The sequence below is a fragment of the Dermacentor variabilis genome, chromosome 6 (assembly GCF_050947875.1).
Source record: "Dermacentor variabilis isolate Ectoservices chromosome 6, ASM5094787v1, whole genome shotgun sequence".
NCBI lineage: Eukaryota > Metazoa > Arthropoda > Arachnida > Ixodida > Ixodidae > Dermacentor > Dermacentor variabilis.
The window spans coordinates 169,119,353-169,142,030 of record NC_134573.1 but is presented as its reverse complement, the minus strand read 5'-3'; the positions used below and the strand labels follow the sequence as shown (position 1 = coordinate 169,142,030).

The 22,678-nt window shown below is 43.2% G+C and overlaps 1 protein-coding gene across 1 annotated transcript; it reads right to left on the bottom strand.

Moving 5' to 3' along the window:
* Positions 1-309: 309 nt before the first annotated feature.
* ACOX1 (acyl-CoA oxidase 1) lies at positions 310-22,652 on the bottom strand. The gene is made up of 14 exons (XM_075696683.1): positions 22,492-22,652; positions 21,319-21,463; positions 20,935-21,104; positions 19,802-19,909; positions 19,606-19,725; positions 17,271-17,386; positions 15,201-15,370; positions 13,276-13,438; positions 12,526-12,716; positions 11,798-11,962; positions 9,519-9,624; positions 8,087-8,233; positions 4,055-4,258; positions 310-3,134 (listed from the first exon to the last, which is right to left on the bottom strand). Exons 1-14 carry the CDS (start codon positions 22,613-22,615, stop codon positions 3,081-3,083), a joined length of 1,983 nt encoding a protein of 660 aa, XP_075552798.1. The 5' UTR covers positions 22,616-22,652; the 3' UTR covers positions 310-3,080.
* Positions 22,653-22,678: the final 26 nt, after the last annotated feature.

Genomic DNA, 22,678 nt, shown 5'->3' with positions numbered 1-22,678 from the left:
TCATGCTCTCACATGCATAACTTTTGCTTTCAGCATTCTATGCTTACGAAGCGAGTGGCTGTAGAAGGGCTGTGTCGGGAACAACGGTCACACAATTTTGGTGCCATGCTCACCGAAACTCCAATGCTTACTCATCATCACTTGCAGACTCTTAAGGTAGCTGTCTCAGCTGCTCCGAAATTTAAAAGGACTGACACAAAAGATGAAACTCCTTGTGAAAATTTGTCACAGTTTCTGACATGAAAGCATAATAATCAGCATTGTTAGCCAGCTCCATCGAAGCAATGGTGCACTTCAAGTACAACAAGGTGGTTTGTAAAATACCCATTTTATTTTGTATTGCGTAGTACAGTATCACAAACCTTAAAATTGCACGTGTTATAAAAACATGTTACGAGAAGCTCTCGGAATGTGTTGCATGTCACAAAAAACATTGCTCAGTATAAAAGCTCTCAAGAGGACATGCCTTGCATGTGTAGAAGCTAGCATGAAAGGCAATACCACTTAGGCAACATGTTATTGCTATGGATGGATGCTTGGCAGCAAATGATATGCAATGATACGCAATGATGAGAGTGTGTGAACTTCAGTGCATTATACACAGTCTGTGGTACGAGGAACCTTTAGCTCTTGCCTTCCCTATACAAATGTATGAAATTTCCAAATGCTCTTCTTAGACAACCAGTAAAATGGTTTGAATGAAATTTATTTGAATTTAAAAGGCAATCCGATTCCAGAGGCTCGTGTGTGCCTTGTACTTGAACCCTTATTAAATTTACCGAAATCAGCTTTGAAAAACTGAAGCACAGTGTTAACACCAAGCTTTACCACAAAAACAGATGGAATAGTTATGTAAACAGCAATTTAAAGCTGACAAAATTTACACATCCCACATGACAGTAGACAGTACTGCTGTTCTGCAAGCAACATTGGCGTAAAACATCATAAACAGTGCTTCACATTAACTTAACTTACAGTTAACATAAAGCACTGTTTATTTAGTTTATGCACTGAATTGACCATGTTAGTTTAATGGGGTAAATTTGTCTTACATGCTCTGTCGCATGCTATTTATGGAACTAGAATCTTTTCATTTCAGGGTTGTGAATGTGCTGCTTTAACAGTTCTGTATTTTTCAGTTTCTATAATGAGAGATATAGAATCCTAGCAGTCACTAACATTTGACTTTTGTCTTCAAATGCAACGAATTTTATTCGCATGAGTTCAGCGAATGCCCTGTGAATGAATTTTTGTGTCAGTGGTATTTGAACAGAGAGGGTAAGAGCAAAATGCTTCCTCATAGGTCGTATGGGGCCACTGTAAGGATTTCTGTCATTGCAAAGCACGAAAACATCAACAGGAGCACCACTCCTAACTCTTCTGAGCTTGACCACGTGAACAGAGATGCCCTGAAACAGTGCCTAGCAACAGATATCATTTCTTGGGAAATGACTTTGAGCCTGCTGACAGGCCGCGTGTGCCTTAAAGAATGTTCAAATACTTGCAAGTCACCAAATGTGTTTCTGTTGCCTCAACATCCTCAACTTAAATCTAAGCATGAGTGAAAAGCTTCCCAGTGTATTACAACATGTACATAAGGCCGCAACACGACATTGTCGCGTTTTACTCTTCAATGATTGTACAAAATTTACCATTTGTTCTGTTGCTAGCACATTGTGCTATATGGTGGTACTTTGTTTCATTAAAAAAAAAAGAGATTGTTTATAGCACAGTAACAACAGTGGCTAGGACATAAAGATGGGCATGAACAAAGACCAGAGGTATAGGCGTTGAACAATCAAAAGTATTTATCACAATACCCAGGGGCAAAAGTATGCATGCACATGCATACAAGGTGTTGTGGTGGCCATCATAATTACGTAAGACAAGGTGACTGTTTGCAGTAGCTGCTTATGACATGGGCTGCGGATTCTTACACGGAGGCTGAACCTTGCTGACAACCTTAAGCTTCAGCAATAACACTTAGCTTCAGCTCATCTTCCCTATATAGAACTTTATAAAAGCAGCGTTAATCTAACACTACGGGAAACGACATGAAATATCAACCAGCTGTGACCTTTTGAGAAAGCAACACTTCATTTTGCTGTCAAAATCACAGTTTTATAGGTTCACACAATGACATCGGAAAGCAAATCTATCATTACGGCCTTTTAATGTCAATTTCTTTGTTTGCTAGTTCGAATGTGACCTTCATTTGCAACTATGGGTAGCGAGTCTCTCTCCTGAATGGTTCCTGAACGCAAATGACATTGTGGGTACAAAGCGAGATATATTTCAGTCTGCACCCAGCCAGAGAATGGCACTCAACAGCAAAGCTAGCCCTAAATTGGCTGTACACAGCGTCCTGTTTTAGCACAAGACATGCGGTGCTTCTGGTATACTTAGCTGCAAGTGTACATCATAAAATTTGCCAGCACGATTTCAAATTCCTGTGAGCTTTGCCCAGCTGGTTGAAATCATGATGTCAAGTTCACAGCAGAGCTGTACACGCACAGCAAGTTGAGCAAATATTATTCGATTGATGTAAAATAATAAGCACGAACTTCATTCTGTCTCTGCACTACATCTTAAATCAGGTAGAATTCAACCTGTCACCTGGTATGCCCATGTATCCAGCCACTGCAAAAACCTACACAATGTATAAGCAGTGAAGAACATTGCTCCACTGCAGCTTATGCACACACTTGTCTTGAGAGTATACAAGCACTGAGTGCAGACTGCACCTCTCAGTTCAGTAACACTTGCATCGAGTGCAAGGAAGCTCAGCTTTCCCGCAAGTACTGTAAATGATAAATAATTTTAGTCATACAGCACATTTCTGCACCTGTCTATGAAAGGCAGTACTCCATCGACACAAACTAAGAATGAGAATGTGCTTTGCTCTAAAAAAAGTGTGCGTATTGTTAAGGAGATAAAATACTAAAAGAGTACAGCAACCGAACCAAGGAGCTGTCACAAAACACGTGACTGATAGGTTAAAACTGAGAAGGAGCTGCACATCATGTACAAGAGAAATGGGAATGGAAGAGAGAAGTGTTTTGCAAGGTGAGCAGTCCTCTTCAAAGGCTTGATTTCATAAGAGGGCCCAGGAATTGGTGGTAAGACTCGTGCACCTAAAAGGAAAGTGTCAAGAGTGAGAATCAAGATGAAGGAGTACCTGCATGCCGTATATTCTAATGCATAATCTACTCCTGAATATGAATGACAGCACTAATTAAGCCTTTACAAAAGAGGGGGAGGGGTTAGTGAGGCAATGTGCCAAACACTCAAAATTTAATAACGGAACTTAGTAGGAGAAATACAGTTAAACATTCTTCTCTGTATTTGCTTTAACTTAAGTGCAGCTTCCATAAGCACATTTTCATGAAGTCGTACATAAAGGCCAATCTACGTTATACCTAACATCTTACATTTTTTGTGTGTGAGCTATACGTGCAAGAATGCAGTATATATAAATATAAATTTCTTTTACGGCTTCATCCTAGAAGATTACCAAACCTGTTTTCAGATGCCACGTTGCTGTTGAGTGTTTTTTGTTTGACAGTTCTAGTGAAGCAAGACAGACCTAGCCTGTCGTGAGGTGATAGATAGTGTGTATTGTGAATTGTGTATGCTATGCTAAGAACTGAAGGCAGTTGACTATAGCAATTTGTTCTACTTTGAACTAACTTACTGTCACAGCAGTCATATTACCTCTGTTTTTAAAGGCCCTAACTTTGTGCAAAACTCTTGCAACCCTGTGCAAACTGCCGAAAGTGTCATGACATGACATGAAAACAACTGCACAACGATGACAACACCAACACCGTACGCTGTGGTGTCGCACGCAAAGCAAACCCTTTTTCAAACTCTTAATTGCTGCCACAGCGAAAAACAATTACATATTACAAGGGCTACATCTCAGTGAAGACCAAGTTTGTGCTAGCTGAAACAGGCAATAAGCACATTTTACCGTTATCATACAGTGAGCACACTGTGGGAGGTTAGACAGAGTGAATGTGAAATGTGGCAAGCTCGCAGACAAGCAGCTCACCTGGGTCTTGTTGAGAGGAGCTTTGAGGGCACTCTCGTACATGCGCTCGTACACCCGGCCATCATAGGAGCCGAGTGCACTGCACAACACCATGTCGTGGTGGTCAAAGGCGTCCACCAGGGCAATCGCATCTGGTCGCAGGCTCTTTAACAGTTCTGTGATGATGCCAGACATCTCTTCCAGGTTCTCTTCCTTCAGGCCTGCCTGCAAGGCAAACAGAAGCATAAAAAAGGATAATGAGACCGCTGACTCAGCATTCATAGGAGCCCTCAACATGGTACTCTGCTTCACAGCATGAAGCCAAGACCAGAAGTAAACTGCACGTGTTGAACTACATCGCATGGTGTTCTTGGCATGCCATCTGGTGTGATGTAGAGTAAAAATACAAACCTGTTAGTAGTAGTACTAGTATCCACCTCATCAAATGTGACCTTCACATGCCGAGCGGACTTGCAAGACCCTATGTGTTTACACTGTGTTCAGTTAAATGTGGCTTACACAAACTACTTCTTGCACAAACTGCTATTGACAAATCTGTCACAGTGCAATGTGTGCAACACGTGTAATGACATTACTCATCTTTTACGTGTCTGCACTTGCTTTGCAGTCTAAAGGGTAACTAAAATCTTCTCTAAATTTACGCAGCAGCTCCCTTGAGCTCCACCATGACTAGTTGGACCTTGGCACAGTGTTGAAAGTGCTTTGCAGGCAACAAAGGCGCACTTCCTCAGAGACACTGGTCTTAAAGAGCCCCTCACGAGTTTTGGCTGTTTTGAGCTGACAAGCGCAGAACATACAATGCATGATAACGATCGTGTCTGCGAAGTATTACATCACTACGCGCCATGGAGAGACCTGAAATTTTAAACTGAATGGCGTTTTTCCTTCTCCTTGCGGCCGCCGCGTTTCAAGCTGGAGCATGACGTACACGTGCTAGTGTGCCTACATACATGTGTTCACGCTGTGATGTCGCTTGTGGTCACACGTGACTTCAAGAATTATTCAAGGCAGCATTTGTTATTTGTGTAATATGTTGCTAGAATAGATGAATTAAAGCTTAGAGAAACAATAACACACACAAACTAAATGTCTGCATGTTTTTTTTTTTACTTCGCACCACAGCAAGAGAGATGTACTTTCATTTTGTCTGCTTGTTCACACGTCGTGCAGTCGCACACGCAGGCATTGAAACCATGTCATTTTCTACTGTGCTCCAGCGCGGGATCATGCTCTGTGATCCGCTAGTGTCTGGCTCAGTATTAGTGTAGCACAGACTTATACTGCTAGACAGATGTCATTGTGCACAGCACGCAAAACAAGACAATTGTGACTGCTCGCAAGCAGTGCCGTCAGCGGAAGTGCGCTGTGTCACAAAAAAGCGAGGAGAAAAAAAAATGAAGGCAGGGTCCTTGACATATGGTCCTCGAGGTCTGGTGTAGGAGAATGCAGGGAAGGAATTTCACTTGCGGAGGCTAGATGGGGCAAGTGGAGAGAGTGTCTCGCTTGGCAGTGGAGCTCGCCTCCTGAAATCACGCGTTTGTGGCACTGAAATATTTTTATGTCGGCTATTACTGAGCCTACTTGCAAAATTTTTGCCGCAGAACACTCCCTAGAGGTCATGAAACAACTTACAGTGTATAACCAAAGTTTGCTGTATGGCCTGGTGAGGGGCCCTTTAAGTTAGTTATTACCATGTGTGCTATGAATTAATGCGTCATTTCATTTGTCACCTCATCATCTGGAGTAACACACCCTAATCTGGAGTAGCACGCTAGGCATATGGCCAAGCAAACATCTCCAGCACCTATTAAAATATGTTTTTCTCGCTCAACTACATGTTTCCAAGAAATGACTGCAATTGGAAAGGAAGAGAACTGATGTACCTCTTAGTTCCCATAATTGTTCTTAATCGTTGCACAGTGAGGGTCTTGACTCTGGCATTTCTGACACCTGAGGCAGCATACAAGGGATTGTTGGCCTGCTAACGCCACGTGCCACACACACCATCAGATTAGTGAATGTTCCATACTTGCCACCCTACCCATGAGTGGCCCTGGCTAATGCTCCCAGAGCTAGATACACTGCATCTAAGAACATGTTATTTTATTTCGTGGACTTTGATGGAACATGCTTTGTTATGCATTTACGTGTTTTAATTTAATAAATCTATTCAGTTTTCTTGCATAGCAAATATCATGTAAGTAAAAAAAATATATACATATACAGCTTCTTTGGAGATGGGCTATTTACTAAATTATATATGGTGTAATAAATATCGACATATAAAAATGGTCTTCAGTGATCAGAGCATGCACTGATGCAACAATGAATGCGCTAGACTGATTTGAACCAAAGTTAGAGCATGTCAAACTTTTTAAAGTATGGAACCCATAGTAATGCCCAAGACAAATTATAAATTTTTGAATATTTCTGTTATAACATTTGTCTATACTATACGCCTACTACCTTTCTGACAAAAAGAAAGTTTATTGCACGAGTATAAGTAGAACAAGAGAATCATCACTTCTAAATGGTGACACTGTCAGAAATGCTGTTTTAAGAAAACAAGGAAAAGAAATTTCACAATGTAATTATGGTTATTATGGCAAAGGCTCAGTCAATCAAGGATGATATGGGGATACAAACAAGCAAAAATAAGTTCACTGCGCCAATCTGGAGCAAAGGGGAACAAAAAGATGGCTCAATTTTTGGCTCTAAAGGGCAACGTCTTCCCTTAATACACACACAGATATCCAAGAAAAGTGGACGAAAGGACAGCTGTCACCATAGATTGATTAGTAGAGCACTACACATGTCATGAAGATGATGTACATTCGACCCCCCCTGGTGGCAAGAATCTAAGTTTTTTTATAATTAGAAATATGAACATTATTGCAGGTTTAATGTAAACTTCTAATTTACAGCTCAAAGAAACAGAAAGAAGAATCAAAAGAAAAGACCATTTGTTTCCCCTATGCTTTCTTTTTATTCATTATTTGTTGGGCTTTGCATGGTTGAAATAGTACAGGGGTGTGTTTTTCACTGAAAATCATAGAAAAAAGATCATGCACTTACCGCTTTCTAATTGCTCAAATCTTGTGGGAAGATCACATTTAATGATACAGATCATTCAATGAAACATGTGGTACAGTTACTTTCGTGATCTCTAAGAAAAAAAATAACCAAAGATTACAATACTCCCTAATGCGAAATTTGAGTGCAGGTCTATAAGTGCTTTCATTTCGTGACTGGTGAGGACAATATGTCTCGTGCGGCATGTTGCAAACGGAGTGCAAGTGTAGTGCGACTGCCTTGTCAATCATGAGATCGTGAGGCAGCACGTGGGTGACGCGTGGGCATGATTCACAGCAGCCGCCGCAGACAGACCTCCGCTCATGCAGCACTTTGTTTACATATTGGGTATCGGTGGATGTGTTCACCATATGCCAAATGGCGGCGCGCTACTCTGGTATCATTTCGTAGCGGTTGTTGCCGCAGAGCCTGTCCTGTGCAACACTGCGCCATACCCTTTTCCGCTTTCCTCTTCGCTATTTCCATCTTTCATTCCCCGCTGCGTTCAGCGTTCACTTTTTCACCCTTTGCTATGCTTGTTCGCTCAGTTACGCCGAGGACGCTGATGCAGGAACGGCACCTAAGAGCTACGCTCTAAAAAGAAACATGTTGAATTGCATTAGCTTATGGGGAAGCAAGCTGTTGCCAAGGCAGTGCTAGCGTAAACTCGTGTCGCCACCTATTGGCAGCCGTGGAAAGCAGCCATTCTGGGAGGGTTGCCGATTGGCAGCTTTTACTGTGGTTGTGCCACCTGCACGACTCTGTTGGCGTCAAACCATGTAAAGAAGGGAACAGAAAAGCATGGAGAAGAGCACGCAACTGTAGTTCGAATTATCAGAGGTGGTTCGGGGCTCTTTAATCTTCATGTCCCAGTGTTCTCGTGCTAGCACAAGAATCATGGACTGGCGCTTCTTCAGTTTAGCCTGAAGCTTTAGGAGTCGTGAATGCAAGACGGCTTACCACAAGGAAGAGGCCCGGCTGCTCGTAGATGCCATGCAGCAGGTACAGATGGCACACCCTCATCAGGACGTCCCTGAGCTGCTCAGATATGGCGGCATGCTCCAACCAGTCGAGGTAGTTCAGGCCCATGTAGTAGTGGATAGTGGCCTGGATGACAAGACTCATCATCAGTGTTTCCAGTTCCTTTTTTTTTCTTGCAAGAACTTTACTGAAACAATGTTCATCATCCACAACGATCTGCTAAAAATTTGTGCATATACCTGCTAAAAATCCGCTATGAGGGATTTCACTGAGAGATATGATCAGCATAGAAAATATTGCTGATCTGTTGTAGAGGCTGCTGTGAAAACATGTCAAACAAATAATTACTGTGCTGCATGGAGCAGGGAGTGAAAAACAATGAAAAATTGCTTGCTCTCACTTCCACAATGTTGTCACACAGCGACATTGCAAGCAGTTGGACCTACCAATGTTACTGGTTGATTTCTTGATAGCAATAGCATTCTTGTAACACATAAGTGCTAATTTTGAGTTAATAAATTAAACATATATATGTCTGCAATCTCAAAAAGACAGAAAAGTCATTACATCTTTGCACTGCTGCTCTACATATGACGATTGCACGTAGCTGTTTCTGTTGCGCATCGCCTCCGAGATAGCAAGCAGCTTGCTGCGTAGCAACAGTCTATAGCAGCCGCCACGGGTTGTCGCGACGAGCCCTTTTACTGCCGAAACACTCAAATTTTGGGCAGGGCTTTGCCCTCTTGGCTGCTCAGCTGGGTAGCTTCCAGCGCGCTAGCAGAGACGAAGAGAGAGGAAGCTGGGTGTTGGGGTGATAACTCCACTTATAGTTGAAGGATTCAAGAAATTCTTGCAGCATGAGATTCGCGAGACGCTGTCCTTTAATAGTGAGGCCATTCTATGATTGGTTAGAAATTGGTTTAAGTCTGAAAGTGCTGTATATTGTGGCAGTGATGTCACAAGTAGAAGAAAGAAACATCCGAGGCACTTGTTCACAATAATAACAAAGTGCTCCTTGAGTACCTTTTGAAAGGTGCTCCATGGCTTACATAACATACAGACATGTGCCAGCATGACTGTATGTATGATGGTTTGACTAAATGTCGTATTACAAAACGAAATGGATTGTCTTAAACAATAGTGTATGTACAGTCGAGTGCCTCTACAATGAAATGACTTGCATAATGAAGGAATAATTCTGTCTCGGTTCTATTGTGAGCTATGCGGTGCGCAAGCTTTACAACAAAGTGACCTGTATAACGAATGATTTTGGAGGCACCAAGCAGTTCGTTGTAAAGGCTTTCGACTGTATCTGGATGTTTTCCGTGACGTTGCACTTCACTATCTGGAACTACAGTCACAGCATTTTGCTCCAATAAACTGTTTATTGGCAGTTGGAACCTTCACTCACCCTGGATGCGATGATCAGATCAACCTGACTATGGTTCCACGCTACCTCCTGGGTAAGTCCTGTGCTCACCAGACTCCTCACTTTGTTATGAGCCCGGTGAATATGCCTATAAAGAGAAAAATTATCAAACTTATGTTATATTATTACACATGAAGCACACTGTTGGTTTATTTGGAATGCTCTTTGAATTGGGGGCTGCACGTAATTGGTGTTTTATTGCCATAACAATTAAACAGACACTCCAGGCGCACTTCTTCCATCGCCATCGACATTGTTGTGATGTCCCGTATAAAGTCCAAGAGCGATAACACCGACCATTTCGCTTCCGTTAGTCTTCCGTTGCGCGTGAGACGCCCAACATTGCGAGGCATCGAGGGGGAGGGGAGGCAGGTGTTCTACGCCGGCTGCAAATGTGTATATGGTAGCTGCACGCAGTCGTGCGGCCGTATGTTGAGAGTCATCTACATTGGGAGCAGAGTTTAGGTACGTCGACGGCTCGTAGCTCTGTGCGTGCTGTGTGTTCTCCACGCCGAGTTTGCGTTGAAGCAACAGACTGCACGAAGATCACTTTGCTCTCTGCTGCTGCCATGCTTACTCATGCCAGAGTTTTGACAGCGAGTGTCTATGGTCATCGACTGTGATGTGTTAATGTATGCTTTGCTGACGCTGAACGTTTAAACCGATGCCATCTATTATGACTACTGTAAAGCTTTTGACACAGTGATGTTTGTTAACTTAGTTAGCAAGTGAATGTTTACAAGTTGATACGGCCAATAAGAGTGCTATCCTTACTTCGTATGGCTGTCTGATAATTTGCTATTGCAGTCAATGTTTCGCCTTTCTGGCGAAAGTGAGACTTTTTTAAAAGAACTGGCATTTTCGGATGGTCATTTTTGAGCCCCCCTAAAGCACTCCTCGAAGGCCTATCTAGTTCAAGTGGTCGAAGAGGGGCACTCCGGTTACATTCTGATGGTCCTTTCTGATTGCCCATCTCCAGATGAGAGTGCAGAGAGGCGCTCCTAAGAGTGCCTTGGGAGCAGCTGAGAAATCTGGTTTGTTTCCCGTCATGTGAACCCGCCCGTTCCTGTGCTTGCGCTGGAAAGGAGGGACTTGCTCCGTTCACAGCGATGATAATTATCATCCACGTGCGTATCCACTGCCGCCATGTTTCACATCTAAACGCAGCCGACGGTGGCAGCAATGTTGGCTGCATTACCAGAAGTTACCCTCAGATTTTCCTTCCTTCCCTCTTACTGCTTCGAAAAGCAGCTGGCTGTTTGGTTTGCAAAAGACATCTTCTACTTAGACCCACAGTGCCCTCCGGAATCAGTTCGCTCGGTATGAAGGATTACATAGATGATCTGAAGATACCAAATATAATATAAACAGCAGTTTAGTCAGAAGGTTGCTATGGCTGGCTGCAACAGCAGCACTGTTCACTATAAACACATAGAGGAGGCAAGTAGTGTGACTTTTTACTGCACATTAGTAGTGTCCAATAAGGTCGAAAGAGGCTGGCAACATCTGGAGATTGTAACAGAGTGTTTGGGAACGTGGCTTTCATTTAGCTCATATGCTGGAGCGAATATTGGCAGCATGATTTTGTTTCATAGGACATGATTGCAGCTTTGAGAGAATACAATTGTAGACAAGATGTACAAGGTGTGACCAAATGAAACTCATTTGTCTGCTTATTCTCGTGTGTCAAAGGGTACATCAGCAGGTGAAGCACATTTAAATTAAATGAAGCAATTTAATAAGGAAGTCAGCATGCGCTAATCTTCCATGGAACACACAACAAACACTTTCAGAAGTGTGTGTGAATGTCTGCTAAGGTCGAAGATGGTGTTGATTTTTAAAAAATATACGTGCTCTTGATCCTTGCTTATTTGGTCACCACACAAATTTTAAGGCATTTTGTCTTCTTTCAATAGGTTTGTTTTCCAATTGTGGAGCTTGCGCACTTCTTGCACGCTGCAGTTGCGAAAAGTCTATGGAGGCCACTGATGGGGACGAACCCATGTCCACCACAGGCCAGGTGACAAGTCTCAATGCCCTTAGCTGCCATTTCTGAGCAAACAGCCTTCAGGCATCTGATCACATGCTATTTGTCAAGTAAGGTTCAGCTACAGACAAACGTTAACATAGCGTTTTATCAAGCAAACACCAGCTGCAGTCTGACATTAGTGATGGCTGTTTCTATGCTGCACGTCCTGCCCAACTGAGCTGCTAAACATAGCAATCCAATGAATGCTGGAAAAGGCAATGCCAACACTCACTTGTATGCAGCTGCCCGGTAGAATGGTATGAGCTGCCTGATAGCTGCCTGCCCTTTCAGCTTGGCATTGAAAGGAGCCACATTCAGTGTGCTGGGCTCGAGCAGAAAGTGGAAGGCTGATCTGTTCGAAACCTGGTGGGGCTGGGCCAAGCACTTCAGCAGGTACCTGAATTACCAACACAAAACAAGTTAGTAATCAGCACGCTCCTGCGACACCTCCACATTTGAACTCATTTAATGTGACCACAGATACACCCTTCCTTCTAATGCCCCCAAGTTTGTGCAGAACTCCTGCAAGCTTGTGCAAACTTAAATATGCGATGATGACGGTGACAAGATGATAATGCCAGCACAACAGCAGCCTGATGACGACAACAATGATGATGGCAGTGACATGACAACACGATGACGCAAGCCCCGGTGTAATGAAGCAAATGGAGCAAACACTATTCCGAGCTCTTTACATATGCCATAGCAAAATGCCGTTTCCTACGCTAAATCTTACACTCAACAGCAACCCACTTGCCCTCATAAGACAATAAGACATAAGACAACCACGGGCAGACAATGGCAAATGCCATTCTAGCATACATTCAAGTGCTGCTGCAGCAAGCAACTTCTTACATGGCAACATGAAGATGATAGCAGCTATGCCATGAAAGCTGGTGAAACTCCCTTTAACAGCGGACGCTGTAAAACTGGCTATGCGAGCAAAGTGAGTGAGCTTACCTCGCAGCCTGGAGATACATGACTGTGTTCTCCCCTTCGTATGTGCAGGCAGCAACTGTGGTTGCGTAAAGTCTAGGGAGGCCACTGATGAGGAGGAACCCGTGTCCCCCACAGGCCAGCCGACAAGTCTCAATGCCCTTAGCTGCCATTTCCGAGCAAAAGGCCTTCAGGCCAGATGAGATGGCGTGTAGCTGAGAAGGGAAAAGGCAAAAGCAGCTTTAGGTAGTGCGAAATCAAGGTGAACGTAGTGGTGATCCCTCTAAATAGTCTAAAATAGAGGAAAAGCCCATAAACGAAGTGCACAAATCAATGAAAAATAGATCAGTAACTTGAGATCAGTCTGTAGTGTCCATGTCCCCCTTTTAGCCTTTTGTTTTTCAAGCTGTGTGTTTCATCTCCATGGCTCCTGCAAAGAGCAGAGAGCTCTTTGCACGAAGTGCAAAATGTCCACAGTTGGAAAACAAACCTATTGAAAGGAAGTGTGTCCATTTGAACCGCTGGGACAAAAAGCTAGTGTAGTTGAAGCAAACTGCCATTTGCACCATTATGTTCTGCCGTTCACCTTAGCAACCATTACTGCCATTACTGTAAAGATTAATCATGCCCCCATGAGCATAAAAGGAAGTAATCTGTTTGTGCAGTGCCTCACGGATGCACACATCACTGTTTTCCAGATAGATGCTTGGGAGGCTCTTGCTTTATATCGGAGTAGTTGCAGGTGGCCTCTCGGTGAGAGACAGGCATGCATACCTCGGGCAATGCCTGCAGGTTTCCCTGTTCGAGGTCTTGGTTGGCCTGCTTGTAAAGCTCCATGAGGTTGGCAAACATGCCGCGGAGGGCGTGGCACAGGCCCAACAGAGGGAAGAGCTTGTATTGCTGTGCCTGATAGTCCAGGATCTGGCATTCGCCCTGCCTGCAAATGCATGCGGGCAAGCAGTCGAACTTTCAAGTAACATGAGTAGCAAGCCTTATTTAAAAAATGAAAACAAGAACAATGCAGCATTACGGAACACAAGCTATCAAGAAGCAACAAGCCACTGAAACAAAAGAATGCATAGAATTTTTTTTTTCTTAATGGATGGCTGTTGACCCCTTGAACATGCTACAATGGCTTGATTCCTTGAAAGCACAATGAATAATTATAACAATGTAAAGCTACCCTCTTGAAACATGCACCATTTGTGGCATTGGTTCGAGCTTTAAGCATGCCTCCTTGCCATGCCACAGATGGCGGTGATCCCATGGTGTCACCCACTTACTATGCGTGCATAAATTGGCTTAGTGCAATGGTTACTGGCCACACTATCATCACTCTGCCGAGAGTTGCACACTTGACACTAGAACAGGGAAAAGAAGTTGGGACGGCTGCTCCATATTTCTAGAGAATAAGGTCCCTTACCAGAGAAAAAAAGAATAGGACAAGGCTTATGCAATGTTGTATGTAGAGAATTGGTGGAGGGTGCCGAACTTTCAGCAACACAGTCATGCTGTGGCTTGCAAACACTGCACAGGTTTAAATGACACGCACATCAGTGATTTATGATACCATGCAATGACGACTTCCTACTTCCATATGCCACAAGGGGGCCCTACTTTGAAGCCACACTGCACGTGGTCTGCATTTTGAAATAGTTATATTAACCCCTTCTGTGCAAGCTATGATTTCATATTCTGACCAAAAATGGCCCAATCCTTTTTGAAGAGCCTAGTTGCCAACAAGTTTTACTTCTTCAAAAAGCAAAAATCTGCTTCTGCTTGCGCTTTCCCATGAATTGTGTGCTGCCATCTACCAAAAGCAGAAGTAAACACTGAGACAAAACTAAGCTCGTCCATGGCATCGCTAAAATATGCAAATTACTATTGGCCAATTGAGATGTCCAGGGCCATCTTTACCAGGAACACGTGGACGAACGCGTCCAAGGCATGCAAGAGGTTTAATCATGGTATAATGAATGATTTATTGTAGGCTCAAAAGACTGAAACCTCCTATGATGACTACAAAGTTGTCACCTAAATGAAAAAAAGAAGTCAGACATAAGTTTTGTGCTATTACTCCTTAAGACGGTGCACCATCTAGAAGAGATTGAGCCCATGCCCTCCACACGTAATGCATGGCTACTTTTGACCAAAATGCTTTGGTGCAATGCCATATGAAACTGCAAGTGCGACATATTGCCTTTAATATTGTGTCATAAACACATGATAATTATCGCTATGTTAGTTCAGGGCACTGAACTACACGCAGAAGCAGCTGGCCAGCGAGTTGACGTTCTAAAATTATGTCAGAACATCGCAAGAAAAGTGATGATGATAGGCAAGCACATGATTGTCAGTAACGATGATCATACAAAGCTGATTAAAAAACTTATGTCAGGCCAGGTTTTTGAGGCGATAGCCCCTAATATCAAACACATTTCACACCTCTCTATAAAAGTGTCACAGGATACCCTTATACAATCAGAATTTTATCTGCCAGATGCTGAAGTGTCACCAGAAGCCCCTTAGCTGCCCTTTAGACATGCAGATTAAGCAACAGCTATCTTTCTGTGGGTCACAAATATGAGAAGCTAACTCGGTATTGAGGTAAGCTAAGCTAAGCAACATAGAACCATGTGCAGTCTGTCATCACATCTCATGATTAGCTTGGCCTTCAATGATCAACAGCATACACTCACCCCGGAGTAATTTCAGACTGCCTGCGCACTGCGCTGTATCGGACAGCAATTGTGCATGCCCGCGCAATGTTGAAGGCAAACATGTCCAAAAGAAGTACTCGCACAAACACCATGGTGCCGTAATTGAGCTTGTCGCTTGCAGGCTTGACGTAGTCACCTTCTCTTGTTACCTGCAGAAAAAAGAAAATTAAACAAAAAGCCAGAGATTTTTGCAGACAGCATTTTGGTGTGTCTATTCAGTAAGCAACTAAATTGACGCCATGTGCGCGCTCTGCCTGTTTTATCTTCATCACTGTAATGTACCTCCCCAACATTGCCAATCTACGCAAGCCCACCACTCTCTCTGATGGACAGGTTGAATATTACGGAACACAGGGAGCACTGTGACACATAGTGCAGAAGATGGCTTAGGCAAAAAAAGACCACGTACATACATTAGCTATACGCTGGTTTGTCACTTGTGTAATGCGTGTGCAACTACCCAGCTACCTTGTGTACTGAGTGAAGATCTTTCGTAGCAAGCTTAATGAAGCACAATGAGAAGTGCATCAAGAAGGCTCATGGCTGCAGAGCTTGCTGTAGTTACATTAATTTATGTTGACAAGCCTATCGGTCATTGTATGTGTGTAATTCAGCGTGAATGACTATTTTTTCACTTACACTAGAGCTGACTGCAGTTTCTTAAACCACAGCATATGCCTGCAGGTAGATTTTCAGCTAGATGCTGGTTTGGGCGAATTAGTAAATGATGACACTATAGCAACACACTGTTAAGAAAAATTCAGTGCAAGTGAGAGCCTGTCCTTATAAAAATATAGATCCATTTTATCCTTCTTAGTTTTGTTTGTAGCTTGCACAGTTAGCATTTGTGATCCCTGTGCAGAGTTTTGAAGCCAACAGAGATTGCCAGAACCAAAAAAGGTTAGGGAAGACTGTTATAAAGAACATAAAAAAAAGCAGCTAATCCTGATGCTGCCACCAGTATGAAAGCGAATATAAACCACATTGTATTGAAAACTGTGTTAAACGACCACCGACAGCAAAATTTTTGTTTTTGACTTTTATGCTTTGATTAGTTGATCTGTGTCGAATAATCACGAAATCTGTGCGAGTTGCTTGTTCATCTGGTGTGTAATCCAATGCTGCATCTTGATGGAACTTCTTAGGAACCAGTTGGGTACAGTAATTGGTACAATTTGGACACAGGATCGGACACCGGATCACACCATATGCATCTTCAGACACGAGCAGACAACCAGTCTGACAGGAAGCAGCAAATATCCCATCGTACTTTGTTCAAGTATCCCGACCTATGACATCAAAAATACTTGTGTAACAGGCAAAACGATGCAAAGAAACCAAGGAGCCACTAAATGTGCCATATTGATGATGATCATGATTAAGATGATGATGATGACGATGATGTCACAAGTTGCTGCACTTTGAGATCAGCCGCTCACGGTGAATTTAAAACTATATTAAGATATATTCAAGGCAATGTTCATCATTAATACTTGATCAGAGGTACCCATGTATGCAGAGGAACCGAAAAGCACAATCATCTCGAGTTCGAAATTTGGTATCAGTTGTCTTTTAACATGATTGGTTGGTTTTTCAGATCTTCCAGAATAACTATTTTATGCAAAGTACATATTTCAAGGTGCTAGCAAATATGTGACTTAGCTAACCTAGTTACTTTCACACGACATTCACCAACATAGTCGTGCAACGCCAGACTAGAACTACAATTCACAAAAACTATTGCAGTAACAGTTCATTTTAGCAAATCAATTGATACTATATTGCAATGACAATGAAATACAGAATTTTTCTATTCTCTCATGAACGCTGTCGCATATCAATATTGTGAACTGATGATAAAGAATGCCGTCGACTACAATTAAGTTTACTTAAGGAAGACATGCATGAATTGTTTGAACTAGCTGAAGTTCACATTAAAGGATACATTCGTTAGAATTGTATTGGATTAACACGACAAATGATTGTTGTGGACGGTTGAATTAATTCATGCCAAAGGAAGAGAAGTCAAGTGTATATTGCCACCCTTACCTGGGCATTCTTCATCAGCATGTTTTCCCTTGGAATACGAACATTGTCCAATTTTAGAAAACCATTGTCAGCAGCCCTCATTCCCATCTTTGGTCCAATTTCGCCCACAGTGATACCTGCACACAAAAACAAACAAATGAAACTGAAGCTATACATGTAAGTCGAGATAGTACAGGAAGCAAGGCAACATTAGAATTGAACTAATTAGAATTAAAATTAGATTAATTAGTTGGGGTTTTACATGCCAAAACCATAGTATTATTATGAGGCTCACAATAGCGAGGGACTTTGGATTGATTCTGACCACCCGAGTTTTGTACACCCAATGCATGGTACACAGGGGTTTTCACATTTTGCCCCATCTAAATGTTAAATTTAAAAAACTAAATTATGGGGTTTTACGTGCCAAAACCACTTTCTGATTATGAGGCACGCCGTAGCGGAGGACTCCAGAAATTTCTACCACCTGGGGTTCTTTAACGTGCACCTAAATCTGAGTACACGGGTGTTTTCACATTTCGCCCCCATCGGAATGCGGCCGCCGTGGCCGGGATTCGATCCCGCGACCTCGTGCTCAATAGCCCAACACCATAGCCACTGAGCAACCATGGCGGGTCCCATTTAAATGTGGCCAACGTGGCTGGGATTTGATTCCACACTCTCGGGCTTAGCTGTGCAATGTCAAAGCCAGCACGCCACCATGGCAGGTCTTTTAGCAACATGTCATAAAAATAAGTTATAGAAAAAATGAAGCCTACCTTTATCTCCAAGCTAACCAAAAAGCAATTTTTTACAATGCATATCGTAATTCGCATAAACATGTAAGGACAGCCTGCAGTCGGCTTTGTACATCTCAAACCAACACTGAAGACTGTTGCCGGCTCATGCATGCTCTGGGAACATGTTAGCAAACTCCAGATGGACAAAAGTAAACTGGAGACCCCCACCACAGCATCCTTCATAGCCCATGGTTTGCTTTGGTACATTAAACCCTATAATTTAACTTCCCATGCAATGTGCATTGCATCTATCACGTTGTAGTGACAGTGAAGAATAAAAAACACTGCCCGAAGTACAAGCAAAGAATTTAACCCTTGAAAGGGCCCTGCACCACTTTTTATTTATGTTGTATAAAGCATTTCAGATGAAAGGACACGATCTTAGAAATATTTTGCGGAAGAAAGTATTTCAATGTGTTTGGCTGAAGCGGTGTTAGCAGCATTCAAAGATTGCCTTTCATCCCGTCCGTGGTGCTCCCGCTCTTCCTTCAACAGCTTGTACTGCCGAGGCTATGGCAGCTGCAATGCTCGGCGCTTGGACAGCACCAAGCATTTTAGGTGTTCACGTGAACACCAATACTTCCTATTTCGGCACCTACGGCACTTGTCCTGTGTGCTTCCTTCTTCGCCCATTGTTGTTTGCATTCCAATTCATTCCAATTCATTCCAATAATGCATTCCAATTCCGACATGCTAAACTAAGCTCGAAGGCTGCCGCCTAACAAGGCTTGCAGAAGCTGCTTGTCTTGCGGTAGCAGGTGCAGTGCATTTTTGGCCCTCTCGCAGCCTCTGCAACCAACTGCACACCAACATCACTGTTTTGCATTCATTTTCAGCGAAAGGCTAGGGAAGTGCGTCGCCCACAAATTCCGCCGCCTGCAAAAATGACAAACGCCATGTTCGCGCTGCACATCTACTTGCATTTAAGACACATTGTACACACAAAGCTAAAAATGCATTGGAATGTGCGGATGCACACTGTGGTAGCGGTCAGCGACATTTCAGTGACGCCACGATCTTGCGCTGTGGAGGACGCGGCACAACTTGAGAAGACAACGGCCATCGAATACCAAAAGTACAAAACTACTTTTTTTGTGTACATTATCTGAACAAAGTGGTATTTCATAACTTTTTAATGTGTAAGGTATCATGAGCACTGTTACGATTGCAGACCCTTTTGTTGCCACTGATAAAGCTAACATTTCTCGTGACATTTTCACACATCTAGACTATAGTTGTATGAGGGTGCCATGGTGTAATCATGTGCAGTTTAGACAGCGTAACTTTAATAGAGCCATAGGAAAGCACGACCAATCTTTACAGAGACATTGTGGTTTCCCCGCTGCATGTATTTGAGTAATATTTGGCTCGGGTGTTCACAGAGGCATTTCTCGCGTCTACTATGATTTATTAACCCTGCTCAAAAAGTATTACAGAGCCCCTTTAAGTTGATAACAGCAATAATCCGGGGCAAAATGGTCCCCCCCCCCCTGAATATGTAATAGCGATGTACACGTGTTAATACAGCGTATTTGTCACCTGCAAAAGTTACTTGCCTGGAAGCGGAGTGTGGTCATCCATGCTTCGGATCTGCACCATGAACGGGTGAATGCCATAGCACTTTCCCTTTGTGTACAGCTGGGCGAGCACGATTGCATGGTTTGCAGTCTTGCCCACTGAAAAGCAGTGCAGCTTCAAATCAGTATACAGGTATGTTTATCCACGAACGGCAAATAACTGAGCAATGCTTACAGCTTCCAGGCCACCATTTTATGGAGGACAGGTTCGGTGTGTGCAGGACAAACTCCTCTCGTTCGGGGTCATAGGTAGCCCGTGTTTCAAGCCCACGAATGAATGTTCCTAAGAGATACAAAAGTTTGTTACGGACTATCAGTTCCACATTTACACAGAAGGTGCCCAAGCGCTTTGCACAGAACTGTGGCAACGGATGAAAAGACTCATATCATAATCGAAGTGCCATGACATGTTAATGCATGAAAACAGTGCTCGTTTCACACTCTGAAGTGCTTACTTTACTTGATTTCCAAGAAATGAGAGCCCCTTATAGGAAATATAACAGGCCTCCTTTGCTCCAAGAAGCAAAGGTGCTTCTTCTGAATAATGAACTAGAAAGAGTTCAGCACACAATCAGAGTTGATTATGACATATCGCCTGACAAAAGGTTGCTAAAGCAAGGAAACTGGCTGCGTGAATTATTAGGTTAGGCTAGAGCAGCTCTTTTTGTCAGCCATACATACAGAGGTCATTTACACTGCCACGTTACTAAAATCGAGCCATGTGACAAGTTGTGTTTGTTGGCCTTATCTTGCTTTCATGTGAGACAATAGTGGAGGTGACACACCTCCAGCATTGTTTTTTCTTTCTTTCTTTTTTCTTGGATATTATAAAGCGAACAGTTTATTTTTGATTAGGCAGAAGGGGCAAAATTGACATGGATAATGGCAAATGCTCTCTTGGTATGGTGCTCACATTCTTATTTGATGTCAGTGACACTGAAACGGTTAAGACAAGCAACTGTTGACACATGAGAGAGGTAATTAAGGTGGCACCTTATTCAAATTAAGGCAGGCAACAAAGAAGGAAAGCAGAACCAACTTGCCCCAGGAAATGTTTTACTAGTATAGCAGGTGAACTTTGCATTTGTTAGTCTTATCTTGCTTTTACGTCGAGCAATAGTTGAAGCCAGCAATTGTTGATACATGAGAGAGACATCCCGCATATCTGTGGCGCAACGATAGCTCAGTCTGCTTGAAAACCTGTCTACTTTTTTTTTCACCGTTCGCAGTTAAACCCTGGACAGGCTTTTCTGTATTTAGCAATGTAAGGAAAGATTGGCAGAGACTGCACAAATTCAAGCAACTTACCATGACCAAGTTCAGTCTGTGCATAGGACCCAATGATTTTCATAGTGAGGGCATCGGAGAGCCACTTTGCCTGCTGCTCCTCGTTTGCATGACCCATAAGAGCCGGAACAAACATGACAAAATGCACATGCACGGGAGTTGAGTCATGCAGGATTGCATCAGCAACAGTCCTACAAGACAAACAAGAGGTGTCATTTTATAGAAGAAATAAAAGCAACAAGTTGTTTTGGATAACACATTAAACTGAAGTGAAAATTCACCTTTAAAGAAACGGACATGCAAGAGGTCCCAGCAACCAACTTAAGCAGTTCGGTTCCACAAATGTTTAAGCTGACGCGCATTCTTTGCTACTGTTAGTGTATACACGTACATAAGTGCACTTACAAGATTTCCCTGGGATCAGAGAGGACCATAGCTTTTTGGTAAATCTTGAGACATTTTTGCAGTGCATCTGCATATGCCTCTGAGTAGGTAAGGTAGCACTGTGGAACATCGGTTCTGAACTCTGGGTCCTCGTGGAAGAGTTTCTCTGAAATCAAGCAGAAACAATTTGTTTACTTTTCTTTCTTCTTTGTCACCTGTAAGCGCACAGTCTGTTTTGGTTAGGTGCTGCAAAATTTACAGTAAGAAGTAAGACACTGGCCCATAAAATATCTTTAAGCGACTCTTGATGCCTGAATTATGTTCTCGCGTTTTACAGAAAGTGAGAAGACCACAATATAGCTTTTTCAATCATATGATCATATCGCTCCACCTACTACTTCCCCGAATGAAGGAAAGGAAGGTAAAGTTGCTACAAACATTACTTAGGATCGTACACTGGCTTATGAAACCAATACTAATTACGTATTGCTTTGCGATAGTTCATTTTGAGAAAGAAAAAAATATTCTTCATGCGGGATAACATAGAACGATGCAGTCGTACAAATTTTCACGGCACCAAACACAGAAGTACGCGCGCAAATTAAAGATAATCCACAACAATGTAGGGACGGGGCAACTTTTTTTTAATAGCACCGATATGAGGATAAATGTAGCAATACGAAAAGACAAGGGCGCGGCCAGAATGAGTGTCAGAAACTCGGGCGGCACGGTGCGCTGAGCAAACCGGCGTTCAAGGAAAAACTAGTAACTCGCGTCGTGGTGACCTTGTGGCCTTGGTTCTGGACGCGTAAATGCTCAGGCTCGCTAAAGGCGGACGATCGGCACTCGCTATCCCACGACCATGTCTGAAAAAGCAAGAAAGGACAGTGCAAAACCGCAACGTCCGAAACCGAAATCACGTCGATCTTGCTGCGCGAGACATGATACAAGCGTTTTGCGCTTACGTTGCCGAAGGCCAATGTCAGCAGGCAAGTACAAACTCGGCACATTATCCGGTTTGAATTCGTCGTTGAAGAGATGGAGCTACCAAGAACAGCTGACGAAAGCTCAACGTGTCAGAAGTAAGCCGTCGCCGCGCGGGTCCAAAACTTCCTCGCACCGTCAAAGTAGGCCACGCGTTCTTTCGCGTGAAAAGTGGTTAATAAACCCGTCGCGACCAGTCTATGCACTCACCTAGTTCCTTTCTGCGTTCAGTCTTCTCGCTGCCGCCGTCCAGAAGGTGTGTCAATTCGCGAATATTAAAACTAGCGGCCGCACGTTCGCGCACCAGCTCCGGGTTGACGCTGCCTGAAGCCATCTTGTATACGACTGACGACGGCCAGACGACGCGCTAGGGCGCGTTTGCGACGAGCGATGGCGC

Excerpts from the sequence above, each read along its gene's own strand:
- ACOX1 (XM_075696683.1), bottom strand. The coding sequence starts at position 22,615 with ATGGCTTCAGGCAGCGTCAACCCGGAGCTGGTGCGCGAACGTGCGGCC. Across the intron at positions 21,105-21,318 it reads TCTGATCCCAGGGAAATCTT|GACTGTTGCTGATGCAATCC; the intron begins GTAAGTGCACTT and ends TTTGTCTTGTAG. Across the intron at positions 15,371-17,270 it reads TGCTGATGAAGAATGCCCAG|GTAACAAGAGAAGGTGACTA; the intron begins GTAAGGGTGGCA and ends TTTTTTCTGCAG.